The sequence below is a fragment of the Papio anubis genome, chromosome 16 (genome assembly GCF_008728515.1).
Source record: "Papio anubis isolate 15944 chromosome 16, Panubis1.0, whole genome shotgun sequence".
Classification (NCBI taxonomy): Eukaryota; Metazoa; Chordata; class Mammalia; order Primates; family Cercopithecidae; genus Papio; species Papio anubis.
The window spans coordinates 29849014-29864172 of record NC_044991.1 but is presented as its reverse complement, the minus strand read 5'-3'; the positions used below and the strand labels follow the sequence as shown (position 1 = coordinate 29864172).

Below are 15159 nucleotides of genomic sequence, written 5' to 3'. Positions count from 1 at the left end.
AATCCCAGCTACTCGGGAGGCTGAGGCAAAGAACTGCTTGAACCCAGGAGGCGGAGGTTGCAGTGAGCCGAGATCGCGCCATTGCACTCTAGCCTGGGCCACAGGGCAAGACTTCATCTCAAAAAAAAAGAAAAAAAAGAAAAAAAAAGAACAGCTACCAAGTGGAGAAAGCAGGGGCTCCAGAGCTTTACAATGTACACTGGTTCTGGTAAAAAACACCACTGCACTGGAGAATCACTTGAGTACAGGAGCTTGAGGCTGCAGTGAGCTATGATCACAACACCTGCACTCCAGCCCAAGTGACAAAGCAAGACTCTGTCTCTTAAAAAATAAAAAAATAGGCTGGGCGAAGTGGCTCACGCCTGTAATCCCAGCACTTCGGGAGGCCGAGGCGGGTGGATCACGAGGTCAGGAGATCAAGACCATCCTGGCTAACATGGTGAAACCCGGTCTCTACTAAAAATACAAAAACAATTAGCCGGGCATGGTGGAAGGCGCCTGTAGTCCCAGCTATCTGGGAGGATGAGGCATGAGAATGGCGTGAACCCAGGAGGTGGAGCTTGCAGTGAGGCGAGATTGCACCACTGCACTCCAGCCTGGGTGACAGAGACTCCGCCTCAAAAAATAAATTAATTAATTAAAAAATAAAGAATGCCACTGTAATACAAGAGGTGACCCGGCTGGGTGCGGTGGCTCACACCTGTAATCCCAGCACTTTGGGAGGCTGAGGCGGGCGGATCACGAGGTCAGGAGTTCGAGACCAGCCTGACCAACATGGTGAAACCCCATCTCTACTAAAAATACAAAAATTAGCCAGGTCTGGTGGTGCGTGCCTGTAATCCCAGCTACTCAGGAGGCTGAGGCAGGAGAATCGCTTGAACCTGGGAGGCAGAGGTTGCAGGAGCCGAGATCACGCCACTGCACTCCAGCCTGGGCAACAGAGTGAGACTCTGTCTCAAAAAAAAAAAAAAAAAAAAAAGAAAAATTAGCTGGGCATGGTGGTGGGCGCCTGTAATCCCAGCTACCTGGGAGGCTGAGGCAGGAGAATGGAGTGAACCCCGGGAGGCAGAGCTTGCAGTGAGCTGAGATCGCACCACTGCACTCCAACCTGGGCGACAGAGCGAGACTCCATCTCAAAAAAAAAAAAAAAAGAGGTGACTCACACAGCCCCCTGCCACTCTTCAATAAGTGTTTTGTGTACCACATACCAAGCTTCATAGGTATGAGGTCCTATGGGAAACTAAAAAGTGCTGAGATAAAACATGTCAGAGGTGGTGACCCACTTTAGATCAAGCAGGGAAGGATCCTCTGAGTATCTGATACTGAGCAGACACCTAAAAGAAGGAGCTAGTCATGAATACAGTGGCGGGGAGGAGTCTACTCATTTTTGAATACCTTAAACACTTGATAATAAATTGGTTAAAAATAAAGAGCTCAGGGGCCAGGCATAGTGGCTCACATCTGTAATCCCAGTGCTTTGGAAGGCTGAGTAGGGAGGATCACCTGAACCCAGGAGTTCCAGACCAGTCTGGGCAACATGGTGAAACCTCATCTCTACAAAAAATATAAAAATCAGTCAGGCGTGGTGGTGTGTGCCTGTAGTCCCACCTACTCAGAAGGCTACGGTGGGAGGATCGTTTGAGCCTGGAAGGCCAAGGCTGCAGTAAGCTATCATCATACCACTGCACTCTAATTTGGGCCACAGAGCAAGATTCTGTCTCAAAAAAAAAAAAAAAGCTTAGAATGTTCAAGAAGCTGAAAGACCAGAGAGGTCAGAACAGGGTGGGGGTAGGAGAAAAGGTGACTACACCAGGTCAGGGTGAGGGGCTAGGAGGGTGGGACATCTGGAGTTTTATTCTAATGCTAAGAGAAGTCACTGATTGTTCTGCAGCAGGGCAGTGACTACACTTCAGGCCTCACCCTCACTTGTGCTGTTGAGGGAAGAAGGATGGGACTGGGAAGAGAGCAGGAGACCACAGCCCAGAATGGGCGTGGGTGAGGTGGAGGCAGTGGAGGGCTAAGAGGCTGAACTGGAGAGTCTCTGCAATGGCTGTCTAGTCATAGCCAGCCTCGACTCAAAATCCCTTTTCCTTACTGGGAGCCAGGAGACTAGATTACATACTAGCTCATGCTCTGGGGCACTGTTCCCTAGGCTCTTGGTAGAGACAGTTAACTAACCATCAGATGTTTTCTCCTCTATCAGACCTTAACATGCTTTCTTTTTTTTTTTTTTTTTTTGAGACAGGGTCTCGCTCTGTGGCCCAGGTTGGAGTGCAGTGGTGTGATCGTAGCTCACTGCAGTCTCGACCTCCCGGGCTAAAGTGATCCCCCCACCCCGCCCCGCCCCCGCCTCAACCTCCAGAGTAGCTGGGACTACGAGTACATGCCACCACACCCAGTTAATTGTTATATTTTTTTATGTTGCCTAGGCTGGTCTCAAACTCCTGGACTCAAGCAGTCCCAGATCTCAGCCTCCCACAGGACTGGGATTACAGGTGTGAGCCACAGTGCCTGGCCAAGCAAGATACTTTCTCTATCCCTTCATCAACTATAAATTACTTGGGTACAAAGCATTTCCCAAAATGGCTAAATTTAAACAACAGTGTAAAAATATGGGAGGAAGTTAAGTGTTAAAGGTATGTCCAGAATTCTAATGCAAATCTTTTTTTAAAGCAAATTTTTTGACCTTGTGAGCACAATAAATCAAGGCACCAAGAATCACGACTTTCAACGTGAACCCTAGAGAGAAAGTGAATCCTAGAGAGAATACAGACAAATTTGAGAACTGAGAACACCCACATCACCACCTAGGGAAGGCAACCTTTGAAACTGCTCCTCCCTGCTGTGGTAGGAGAACGCCCATCTCGTGCCTTATCCCTAGAACTTGGGAATATGCTACATTAGATGGCAAAAGGAACTCTGCAGATGTAATTAAAATACAAACTTTAAAATAAAGAGATTATCCTGGCTTCTCCGAGTGCACTAAATCTAATCTGAGCCCTGAAAAGCAGGATATTTTCTCTAGCTGAAATCAGAGATGTGGCAGAAGAACTGGCCCTCGCTGGAGGGAGACACATAAAAAGCATGAGAAAGAATTCGGGCAGCTTCTGGGAACAAAGATTGACTCCTGGCTAACAGCTAGTAAGGAAAGAGGGCACCTCAGTCCTACAAGCTCAAGGAACTGAATATGGCCAACAGCATAAATGGGCTTGCAAGCAGGTTCCACCCCAGGGCCTCCAGTAAGAAATGTACCCTGCCAACATCTTGATTTCAGCCTTGTTAGGCCCTAAGCAGGAGACCTAGTGAAACCTACCTGGACCTCTGACCTACAGAAACTACCAGATGATAAATGTGTGTTTTTTGTTTGTTTTTGAGACGGAGTCCTGCTCTGTCACCAGGCTGGAGTGCAGTGGCGTGATCTCGGCTCACTGCAACCTCCGCCTCCCGGGTTCAAGCAATTCTCCTGCCTCAGACTCCTGAGCAGCTGGGACTACAGGTGTGTGCCATCACACCCAGCTAATTTTTGTATTTTTAGTAGAGACAGGGATTCATCGTGTTGGCCAGGATGGTCTTGGTCTCTTGACCTCACGATCCACCCGCCTCAGTCTCCCAAAGTGCTGGGATTACACGCGTGAGCCACCACGCTCGGCCAAATGTGTGTTGTTTTAAGATGCTAAATTTGTGGTAATTTGTTAGAGCAGCAATAGAAAAATACACAAACAGCAATCTCAAAAAAAAAAAAAAAAAAAAGAACTCAATTCTCCTGGAAGCAAAATAAAGCTAAGTTAGGAAATATCCAGTCACTCTCAACACCCATAAACTCTTCAATCACCCTCCCAGTCCTCTAACACTTTCCCTGCCCCCATTTTCTGTGATGACAACTCACCCTTCCAGTTCTTAAATTCAGGGCTTTCCAAAGAAGAACCCTTGCCCTGGGGACTTTTCTTGCAGGAACCCTGAAGTGGGATATCTCTCAAGATTTCACCTACAGATAACTACAGTGTATCAGTAAAACACTGTTCACTGATTGTGCAATATCCCCAGAAATATCCCAAGGCTATTCTTCCCAAAGCCCATAGCTACTAACTCTACAGTCCCTACTCTTTCCACTGTACTGAAAGGTTTCCCAGCATTCAGCCTGGCTTCCTTCCTTCCACAATGCTTCACCCTACACCCCACCCCCCTCCATCCAGTTAGTCATCAAGAATTGTCTACATTCCCCTTCCTCTGGAATCTGTCTTCCTCTTTCAGTTTCTACCACTGTCTAATGCAGGCCTTTATAATCTCCCGACCGACTAGGTCATGCCACAATCATTTCATGGAGCAATGTGGCAGGCAGTGAACTAGCAGTGAGAATACAAGGATGAAAAAGGACAGGTTCCCCACTCCCTGCAAATGTTCAAACTCCCTTAATGGCTTAACTGGTCTCTCTTCTCTGTCCTTTATCCATCTCCAGGGACTCTAGGGATATTCCCAACACTGGCATTTCACTACTTCAAAGAATGCCACATGCCAAACACAGGCTCAACTCCTTAGCACAACACCCCCACTAAAGTGCTAGTACCCGCTCACCCTCATTCCATTATCTCCTGAGCTCCCTTACTCCTCGAGCCCCGGAACTCTCAGCCTACAAGGTCCTCCCTCCACGCAGTAAATGCACATGTTTCCTAACTCCTCAGCTTGGAATGGTGGCTATTTACACTCCTACTTGTCTTTCTAGGACTCAATTTATTCGTCATCTACTCACTAGACTGCCCCTGGTCTGCTCAAGTTAACTGCCGCTTCGCAAGAAACCCCTGCAGTATACACAACATTACAGACGGACAAGACTGCACCGTGACGGTTCCTTTACCGACAATGCCATCCCTCAGGAAAGGGGCTGTGTCTCCGGCAAATCTGTGGCGAGCACAACACGCCAATAAGCTCAGTTAAAAACTGCTAATAGAAACAAGCAGTCGGTGGTAAGGGGCTAGAGTTCCTCTGGGCGGGGCCACTGACCCCAGTTCTTCACTCTCTCCTCCAGAAACGACGATCGCTTCCTGACAGCGGCTTCCTGCCATCCTTTGGCAAAGTCCACATTCCTTCGGGGGGTCACCCTTAGATCCTCCGTCCCACCGCCCACACCCCAAACAACTACCTTCCCAATCTCATCTTACATCCACCCTCCTCCCATCACTTTCTCTCACCGTTGACGCGCTTTTCTGGAAGAGAAAACATGAAGTACCCAGCTCTGCTACACACACTACAGCCGGTTGCCTCTCTCCCTTTCCCTATTCAGTGTGGTTCAAAAAGCGGGGGAAAGTCTGCACCCAAAGCACACAAATGACGAATGAGAAAGCTCAAGACGATGATTCATAAGCCAGGGCTCGTTGGTTTGCAGAGCTCGGCCCCAGGAAAGCTAACGAGCAGTCCATGTCGGGAACAGAGGGGAGAGACAGGGGAGGCCCGCGCCCTGGGACCCACGCAAATCCCCGGCGCCTTCTGTCTCCCGGAGCCCTAGGTTTCTCACGGATCCGGCCCTGGCCTCGCCCGCCACGCGAAGGAGGAAGGCCCGGCAATCCAGCCCCCTGCCCCGACCACTACTCACATTTGACTGACCAGCTTCTGCCGGAAGGCGGTGCTCCGCCAGTCGGTCTCTTGCCCTGAAACGTCCATGCCTGTTCCCCAGCTCCCGCCGCCCGTAGCCCGCCCGGCCGCGACCGCCGCTGCCTCAGCCACAGAGCCAGGCCCAAACCCGGAAACCGTCCGCGGCGCCTCGGCCGGGGCCGGAAGTGAAGGGGGGTTGTGGGAAATGGAGTCTCACGCATAGGCCTGTGGGAAATGAAGTTCCCCGCCGAGGACGAAGCGGTCTCAGCTCCGCCCGGCTGGGAGACACACGCCCCTCTTCCAGTGCAGCTGTGGAACAGGGCAGATGCTCCCACAGCAGGCCGGCGCCTGACAGCCTGCATCTTCTGCGACTCTTCAGTGTGCTGGCCTTATCTACTCCCTGACATCCAGACCCCTCCGGTATGCCGGGCCAAGCTGCCAGCTATCTGCTATCTATAGTAATGTTAGGGAGAGAGTGTTTGTCAAATATGTGTGGGTACCTACTGTGTGCCAGTGCAATGTGATCTGGGATCTGCTTTCCTGCGACTGCCCTGCTAGCGCCGCCTCCGAAAAGCGACCAGATGGACTCTCATCACCGCTTCGCTCTTAGATTTTTTTGAATCTCACATGTCACCAATGGCTGTATTTGGGGGTTGTGGATGTGAGGCCCCTAAACCACGTTTATCAATTTTTAGACATGGGCTTTCCCCTTTGACCAGCAACCATGTCCGCTTCATGGAGAACTCAGCCTAGCTAGTAGCTGGAGGCCAGATGTCAAACGAATTTGATAGGTGAAGGTGAGCGAGCTGAAGGTGGGATGAGGGGTTATGGGGGCCTGAGAATACTTTTAGGAATGTGAAAGTTCTGCCTCCTCGGAACTATGGGGCCTTTATCTGTTACCCCGAGGAGGGAGGTGACGTGAGGAAAATCTGGAGCCCAAGTGGTTCATAAGTACCAGGTGGACACCAACCAATACGGGCCTCAGAGAGTGTGGACTGGCACCTACTGAAGCCTAAGTGCCAGGCCCCTGCTAGGCACTGTACGCCCCTTGAAACTGTGCCCCAGACAGGAGGTTGAGGGTGGTAGGGAGTGGGTGGGAGAGGAGTGAGCATTCTCCCCAAAGAGGCCTCTCTTGCCAACAGGGTGTCAGGTCTTGTGTTGATGTGAGGGCTGTTCATGTTTTCAAACATTTTCTGCTCTAATACTCCCAAAGTTAATTTTTCTTTTTTTCTTTTTTTGAGATGGAATTTAGCCCTTCTTGGCCAGGCTGGAGTGCAATGGCACCATCTCGGCTCACTACAACCTCCGCCTCTGCCTGCTGGGTTCAAGCAATTCTCCCACCTCAGCCTCCCCAGTAGCTGGGATGACAAGTGTACCCCACCATGCCTGGCTAATTTTTGTATTTTTAGTAGAGACAGGATTTCACCGTGTTGGCTGGGCTGGTCTCAAACTCCTGACCTCAGGTGATCCGCCTACCTCGGCCTCCCAAAGTGCTGGGATTATAGACATAAGCCACCGTGCCCGGTGGCAAAACTAATTTTTTTTTTTTTTTTTTTTTGAGATGGAGTCTCGCCCTGTTGCCCAGGCTGGAGTGCTGTAGTGCCATCTCGGCTCACTGCAACCTCTGCCTCCCGGGTTCAAGTGATTCTCCTGCCTCAGCCTCCTAAGTAGCTGGGATTACACATGTCTGCCACCAAGCCTGGCTAATTTTTTGTATGCTTAGTAGAGACAGGGCTTCACCATCTTGGCCAGGCTGAAAACTAATTTTTAAAAACTGTATCTAGAGTGTTCATCTTGTCCGGGGTTGCCCAGGAAATTCCACATTTTAGTGTTCTTTTATTTTTTTTTTTTTTTGAGACAGAGTCTCGCTCTGACACCCAGACTGGGGTGCAGTGGCGCAATCTCGGCTCACTGCATCCTCCGCCTCTCGGGTTCAAGTGATTCTCCTGCCTCAGTCTCCTGAGTATCTGCGACTACAAGCACCTGGCACCACAACTGGGTAATTTTTGTATTTTTGGTGGAGACAGGGTTTCACCATGTTAGCCAGGATGTTCTCAATCTCCTGACCAGGTGATCCACCCACCCTGGCATCCCAAAGTGTTAGGAGTACAGGCGTGAGCCACCGTGCCCGGACTTGTTTTTTTTTGTTTTTTTTTTTGAGACAGTCTTGCTAGGTCGGCTAGGCTGGAGTGCAGTGGCACCATCTCCACTCAGCCTCTGCCTTCCAGGTTCAAGTGATTCTTATGCCTCAGCCTCCCCAGTAGCTGGGACTACAGGTGAGTGCCACCACACCCAACTAATTTTTTTTTTTTTTTTTTTTTTTTTTTAGTAAAGACGGGGTTTCACCATGTTGCCCAGGCTGGTCTTGAACTCCTGACAGGTGATCCGCCTGTCTCAGCCTGTCTCACTGTGCCCAGCCCCAGGTTTAAATTTTGAAAGTCCTGTGTTCTGGCTGGGCGTGGTGGCTCACGCCTGTAATCCCAGCACTTTGGGAGGCCGAGGCAGGTGGATCACCTGAGGTCAGGAGTTCCAGACCAGCCTAGTCAACATGGTGAAACCCCATCTCTACTAAAAATACAAAAATAGCCAGGCATGGTGGTGCGCGCCTGTAATCCCAGCTACTCGGGTGGCTGAGGCACGAGAATCACTTGAAACCAGGAGGTAGAGGTTGCAGTGAGCTGAGATCGTGCCATTGCACTGCAGCCTGGGTGACAAGAGCGAAACTGTCTCAAACAAACAAACGAACATGTTAATAGGGTACTCAGAACAACCCTCCCTCTTCTGCACTGTGGTTGATGGAGCCACAGACACATAATTCACAGACACAGGCAGAGAGAGGCCTGGAACTTTGCCGGGAGTTTGTCATCACAATAAAATTGAGTGACTATTCCCTTTGGTATTTTCCTCAGAGCTCTTTTTCTACTTGTCCCTGCATTCGGTTGGTGGTGCCCAGGGCAATGATCCCTGGTGAGAGACCTGGAAAGGTGGACCAGGGAAAGTAGGAGGCCATGGGAAGGTTGATCCTGAAGTGGACTTGCCCTCTCTTGACACTGTAGACCCTCCTGGGATCCCCCATCTGGATGTTGATGGTTTAGATGTCTGAGAATAAATGATGGAGGAAGCCGAGAGTATGCAGAGGCCAGACCTGCATCCCACACTATGTTCTGGGGATCCTCATCTCGGGGGAGATCCTCACTGCTCATGTGGCCATGTCTCTAGTCTCCAGGTTCCTGCAGGCTACTGTGCCAAAGCTGTTTCCACTCAATGGCCACGTATTTCCTGGACACCATTCTGGGCTCTGCAGGAGGTAGGAGGTGGAAGCTTCCCAGGCAGATCAAGCTTCCCCCTCGAGAGCTTAGCACAAGCCCTTTGAGCCTGTGGCTGTCTCCCTACAGCCTCACCTCTAATCTTCCTCCTTACTTTGGCACTCAGTCCCTGGGAGGTGATGACCTGCCCCGCATTCCATCCTAGCACCAGCCAGATGTAACTCCTCTGTGTGTTTGGCCCGGAGCCTGTAATCACTTATGTATGTGGAGGTAGGGAGGGAGTGGTTGTTTTTTCTTTTCTTTTCTTTTTTGAGATAGAGTCTCACTCTGTAGCCGAGGCTGGAGTGCAGTCGTGCAATCTCGACTCATTGCAACCTCCACCTCCTGGGTTCAAGCAATTCTCCTGCCTCAGCCTCCCAAGTAGCTGGGACTACAGGTGTGCGCTGCCATGCCTGGCTAATTTTTTGTATTTTAGTAGAGACAGGGTTTCAACATGTTGCCCAGGCTGATCTCGAACTCCTGAGTTCAGGCAATCCGCCATCCTTGGCCTCCCAAAGCGCTGGGATTACAGACATGAGCCACCACGCCCGGCGGTTATTGTTTCTAAAAGCCATACATGGTAGAAACTTTAGAAAGGCCCAAACATTATGAATCCCATCATCCAGAGGCAGCATTGTCAGTATTTTGGTAAATTTTCTTGTCCTCTCTGTTCGTTTAAAAACTGTAATGGGGGCCAGGCGCAGTGGCGCACATCTATAATCCCAGCATTTTGGGAGGCTGAGGTGGGCCGATCACCTGAGGTCAGGAGTTCAAGAGCACTCTGGGCAACATGGTGAAACCCCGTGTCTACTAAAAATACAAAAATTAGCTGGGCGTGGTGGCACATGTCTGTAATCCGGCTACTTGGGAGGCTGAAGCAGGAGGATCACTTGAACCTGGGAGACGGAGGTTGCAGTGAGCTGAGATGGCACCACTGCCCTCAAGCATGGGCAACAGAGTGAGACTCCGTCTCCAACAAACAAACAAACAAAAAATGTAATGGATCATGCTGTAGATGCCATTTGAATCCTGTGTTGTAAACCTAATGTTAGAGCCTAGGTATTTTCATAAGTATTAATTTATTATTAACTAAAATTTTCATTAAAATTTAATTATAATTTTGATTATAGAATTACATCATGGGTAAATCTATATAACACCAAGTGTAACAAATTTTTTTTTTTTTTTTTGAGACAGAGTCTCGCTCTGCTGCCCAGGCTGGAGTGCAGTGGCGTGATCTTGGCTCACTGCAAGCTCCGCCTCCCGGGTTCATGCCATTCTCCTGCCTCAGCCTCCCGAGTAGCTGGGACTACAGGCGCCCGCCACCTCGCCCGGCTAGTTTTTTTGTATTTTTTAGTAGAGACGGGGTTTCACCGTGTCAGCCAGGATGGTCTCGATCTCCTGACCTCGTGATCCGCCCGTCTCGGCCTCCCAAAGTGCTGGGATTACAGGCTTGAGCCACCGCGCCCGGCCAAGTGTAACAAATTTAAAAGGCGATTTTAAGGCCGAGCGGGTGTGGTGGCTCACACCTGTAATCCTAGCACTTTGGGAGGCTGAGGTGGGTGGATCACCTGAGGTCAGGAATTTGAGACCAGCCTGGTCAAATGGTGAAATCCCATCTCTACTAAAAATACAAAAATTAGCTAGGTGTGGGGGCGTGCGCCTGTAGAGGCAGGAGAATTGCTTGAACCCGGGAGGTAGAGGTTGCAGTGAGCCAAGATTGCACCAGGGCCCGGTGTCACTCCAGCCTGGGTGACAGAGCGAGACTGCATCTCGAAAAACAAAACAAAACAAAACAAAACAAAAAACAAACCAGACAATTTTAATAGCAGTATCATATGCCATATCTATGAATCTCTCACGCCTTGCTCACTCCAACATTCTTGGACATGTAAGTCGACAGTGTCATCTTGGTGCACAGTTTCAGAAATTGTCCTGAATCCAGGCTTTAGAAATGTATCCTGGGGCCGGATGCAGTGGCTCATGCCTATAATCCTAGCACTTTGGGAGGCTGAGGCAGACAGCTCACTTGAGGTCAGAAGTTTGAGACCAGCCTGGTCAACAATACCCAACCCTATCTCTACTAGAAATACAAAAAGTAGCCAGGTGTTGTGGCACATGCTTGTAATCCCAGCTACTGAGGAGGTTGAGGCAGGAGGAGGATCACTTGAACCCGGGAGGGGGAAGCTGCAAGTGAGCCGAGATGGAGCCACTGCACTCCAAGCCTGGGTGACAGTGTGAGACTCTGTTTCCAAAAAAAAAAAAAGAAATGCATCCGGGATCTGTCCATCCACGGGTGCTGATATGGTTTGGCTGTGTCCGCAATGAAATCTCAACTTGAATTTTATCTCCCAGAATTCCCAAGTGTTGTGGGAGGGACCCTGGAAGGTAATTGAATCAAGGGGCAGGTCTTTCCCAAAAATGAACTGATGGGTTTATCAGGGGTTTCTGCTTTTGCTTCTTCCTCATTTTCTCTGGCCCTCACTGTGTAAGAAGTGCTTTTCACCTCCCGCCATGATTCTGAGGCCTCCCCAGCCATATGGGACTGTAAGTCCAATTTAACTTCTTTTACGTCCCAGTCTTGGGTATGTCTTTATCAGCAGCATGAAAACAGAATAATACAGGTGCTGTCATGGCGGATGTTGCTTGCCAGTCAGGTGCTCCTGTTCTCAGGTCTCACCATCCTGTCCTAGCGAATCATGCACATGGAAGTGCTCATCCAGGTGGGATATGAGCCTCTTCCCCCAACAGGACGAAATATTTTGGGGTGGCAAGTATGTCAGCTTTCTCGTTTCTTTTGTTATGCTCTGAACATTGCCAGCATTGACAGGAGGCATGGGTTGCTCACAGGCTTAACTCCATGACTGCATTCGGGGGTCCTTGGAACTGTGGTCCATGGTAAAGTTTTATAGCATTACCAGGAGTGTGACAAGAGTGAGAAGTTAGGACCTGGATATGAACAAAAAGAAATCTCATCTTCCTTTGACCAAATCATCAAGGAAACAACTCAAGAGATGATCGTTTGTTCAGCTGCTGCCCTTATCACGTCCCTTCCATGTGCTCACTCTAAGATCTATGGCACAATTCACTGGGAAAGAATCCAAGTTCTGTGGACTTTGTGACACCATACTAACCATTTATCAGAAAGAGGGTATCCTAGGATTTTTCCCAGGTCTTGTTCCTCACCTCCTAGGTGATGACATTTCTTTGTGGCTGTGTGACTCACTAGCCTACCACCTTGTTGATACCCATGCAATGGACAGTGGGGTTTCTATCATGAATGAAATGAAGAGTTATTCTCAAGCTGTCACAGGATTTTTTTTGCCAGTATGTTGACCTATCCCTTTGTGATTGTCTCCCATCTTATGGCTGTTAACAACTGTGGTCTTGCTGGTGGATGCCCTCCTTACTCCCCAATATATACTTCTTGGATAGATTGCTGAGGTATGCTATGAAGAGAAGAAATATGAGCCTAGGAAATAGCTTGTTTTTCCAGATACAAGCCCTTTGGGAAGAGAAGACTTATTGTTGTGACCTGAGAATGTTAATATGAAGATGTGGGGCAGGGACTATGACATTTCTATAGTTTCAGATGCACAGGATTATGGGAGAGAATGTTGATTTGTATATAATTTGGCATGCTTTTGAAATAATCATTTACTCTTGGGGAAAAGCAGAAATGCATCCTGGGTCTCAGGGACAAACATATTAAGGCTCTTTATATAATTTCACACATTACAGATATTACAGGATAATTTTCAAAAATAGGAGGCTGAGGTGGGAGGATTGCCTGAGCTCAAGAGTGAACCCAGGAGGAGTTGGAGGCTGCAGTGAGCTATGATTTCACCACTGCACTCCAACCTGGGTAACAATGAGACCCTGTCTGAGGAAAACAAAAAATCAAAAATAGGTACAACCGTAACTGTTATACTGATACTAACTCATGTTAAAAAACAAGGTTTCACTTAGGCCACAAAACAAGACCTGATCTCTACAAAAAAATAAAATTAGCCATGTGTGGTGGCACATATCTGTAGTCCCAGCTACTTGGGAGGCTGAGGTGGGAGGATCATTTGAGCCCAGGAAGTTGAGGCTGCAGCGAGTTGAGATTGCCCCTGCACTCCAGCCTCAGTGACAAAGCAACGCCCTGTCTCAAAAAGAAAAAAAAAAAAAATCCTCCCTTTTTTCTTTTTTCGAGACACAGTCTTGCTCTGCCACCCAGGCTGAAGTGCAGTGGCGCGATCTCGGCTTACTGCAAGCTCTGCCTCCCGGGTTCAAGCCATTCTGCCTCAGCCTCCCAAGTAGCTGGGACTACAGGCGTGCCCACCACCTCGCCTGGCTAATTTTTGTATTTTTAGTAGAGACGGGGGTTTCACCCTGTTAGCCAGGATGGTCTTGATCTCCTGACCTCGTGATCCGCCTGCCTCGGCCTCCCAAAGTGCTGGGATTACAGGTGTGAGCCACCATGCCTGGCCCTCTTGTTTTTTTTTTTTTAAACTTCCATGCATCAAGCAATTCATGTTTGTTTTGAGACGGAGTCTCACTCTCACCCAAGCTGGAGTGCAGTGGTGCCATCTTGGCTCACTGCAACCTCCACCTCCCGGGTTCAAGCGATTCTTCTGCCTCAGCCTCCCCAGTAACTGGGATTACAGGCACATGCCACCATACTTGGCTAATTTTTTGTATTTTTAGTAGAGATGGGGTTTCACCATGTTGGCTAGGCTGGTCTCAAACTCCTGACCTCAAATGATCCACCTGCCTTGGTCTCCCAAAGTGCTGGGATTACAGGCATGGGCCACCACGCCCAGCCATGCAATTCATTTTTTTGAGACGAAGTCTCACTCTGTTGCCTGGGCTGGAGTATAGCAGCCCGATCTTGGCTCACTGCAACCTCCGCCTCCCCAGTTCAAGTGATTCTCCTGCCTCAGCCTCCCAAGTAGCTGGGATTACAGGCGTGTACCACCATGCCCAGCTAATTTTTTTTTTTTGAGATGGAGTCTCGCACTGTCTCCTGGGCTGGAGTACAGTGGCACAATCTCGGCTCACTGCAACCTCCACCTCCCAGGTTCAAGTGATTCTCCTGCCTCAGCCTCCCGAGTAGCTGGGATTACAGGTGCCTGCCACCACACCCGGCCTTAATTTTATATTTTTAGTAGAGACCAGGTTTCACCATATTGGCCAGGCTGGTCTTGAACTCCTGACCTCAGTGATTCGCCCGCCTTGGCCCCCCAAACTGCTGGGACTACAGGGGTGAGCCCAGCTGTAATTAATTTTTATTGCACATTTTGCTCTTAGGTTGGATTGATAATTTTATTATCTTTACCATTTAGTAGTGATAACATAAACTTGTTTGACTAGTCTGTCAGTTTTCTTTTTTGAAACAGTCTTGCTCTGTTGCCCAGGCTGGAGTGCAGTGGGGTGATCTCAGCTCACTGCAAGCTCCACTTCCCAGGTTCACCCCATTCTCCTGCCTCAGTCCCCCCCAAGTAGCTGGGACTACAGGCGCCCGCCACCACGCCTGGCTAATTTTTTGTATTTTTAGTGGAGATGGGGTTTCACCATGTTAGCCAGGATGGGCTTGATCTGCTGACCTCATGATCCGCCTGTCTTGGCCTCCCACAGGCATGAACCACTGCGCCTGGCCTAGTCCCATCAATTTTCAAACTAGCTTTATTTACTAAAGAATATCCGAGATCACGTAAACTAAAAAGCATTTGGATTAGTTTCTATTTTTCTTAAAATTTTGGTAATATTTAGCTTGTATGAATGCTCATTTACCTCCCTCTAAGACCAAAAATCCTTTTATGACACCACAGACAAAACAGACATCTTCAAAGGAGGGTACAATTTGAATAGAACTCCTTTAAGGGATTTAAAAAATTTAGGCCAGGCGCAGTGACTCACTGTAATCCCAAGACTTTGGGAGGCCGAGGTGGGTGGATCACTACATCAAGAGATCGAGACCATCCTGGCCAACATGGTGAAACCTCGTCTCTACTAAAAATACAAAAATTAGCTGGGCATGGTAGCTCGCACCTGTAGTCCCAGCTACTCAGGAGGCTGAGGCAGGAAAATCGCTTGAACCTGGGAGGCAGAGGTTGCAGAGAGCTGAGATAGCATCACTGCACTCCAGCCTGGAGACAGAGTGAGACTCTGTCTCAAAAAAATAAAATAATAATAATAATTCAGTTAATAATACTGAATATGGATATATATAATATTCAAACATACATACATACATATACACAAATATAAACACATAAAAACA

At 48.8% G+C, this 15159-nt stretch overlaps 1 protein-coding gene and 1 pseudogene across 3 annotated transcripts in view; one reads left to right on the top strand and one right to left on the bottom strand.

Moving 5' to 3' along the window:
• MED15 (mediator complex subunit 15) overlaps positions 1–5787 on the bottom strand; it is an 85542-nt gene extending 79755 nt beyond the window's left edge. For 2 of the 3 annotated variants that reach the window (XM_003905251.4, XM_003905250.4), the window contains exon 1: positions 5588–5787. In XM_003905251.4, coding sequence (XP_003905300.1) covers positions 5588–5655 — 68 coding nt within the window. In that variant the 5' untranslated portion in view covers positions 5656–5787. The remainder of the gene's footprint in view (positions 1–5587) is intronic. The other variant, XM_021921387.2, reaches the window with a different exon arrangement.
• Positions 5788–11111: 5324 nt separating this feature from the next.
• Positions 11112–12931, top strand: LOC103888231 (annotated as a pseudogene).
• The last annotated feature ends 2228 nt before the right edge of the window (positions 12932–15159 follow it).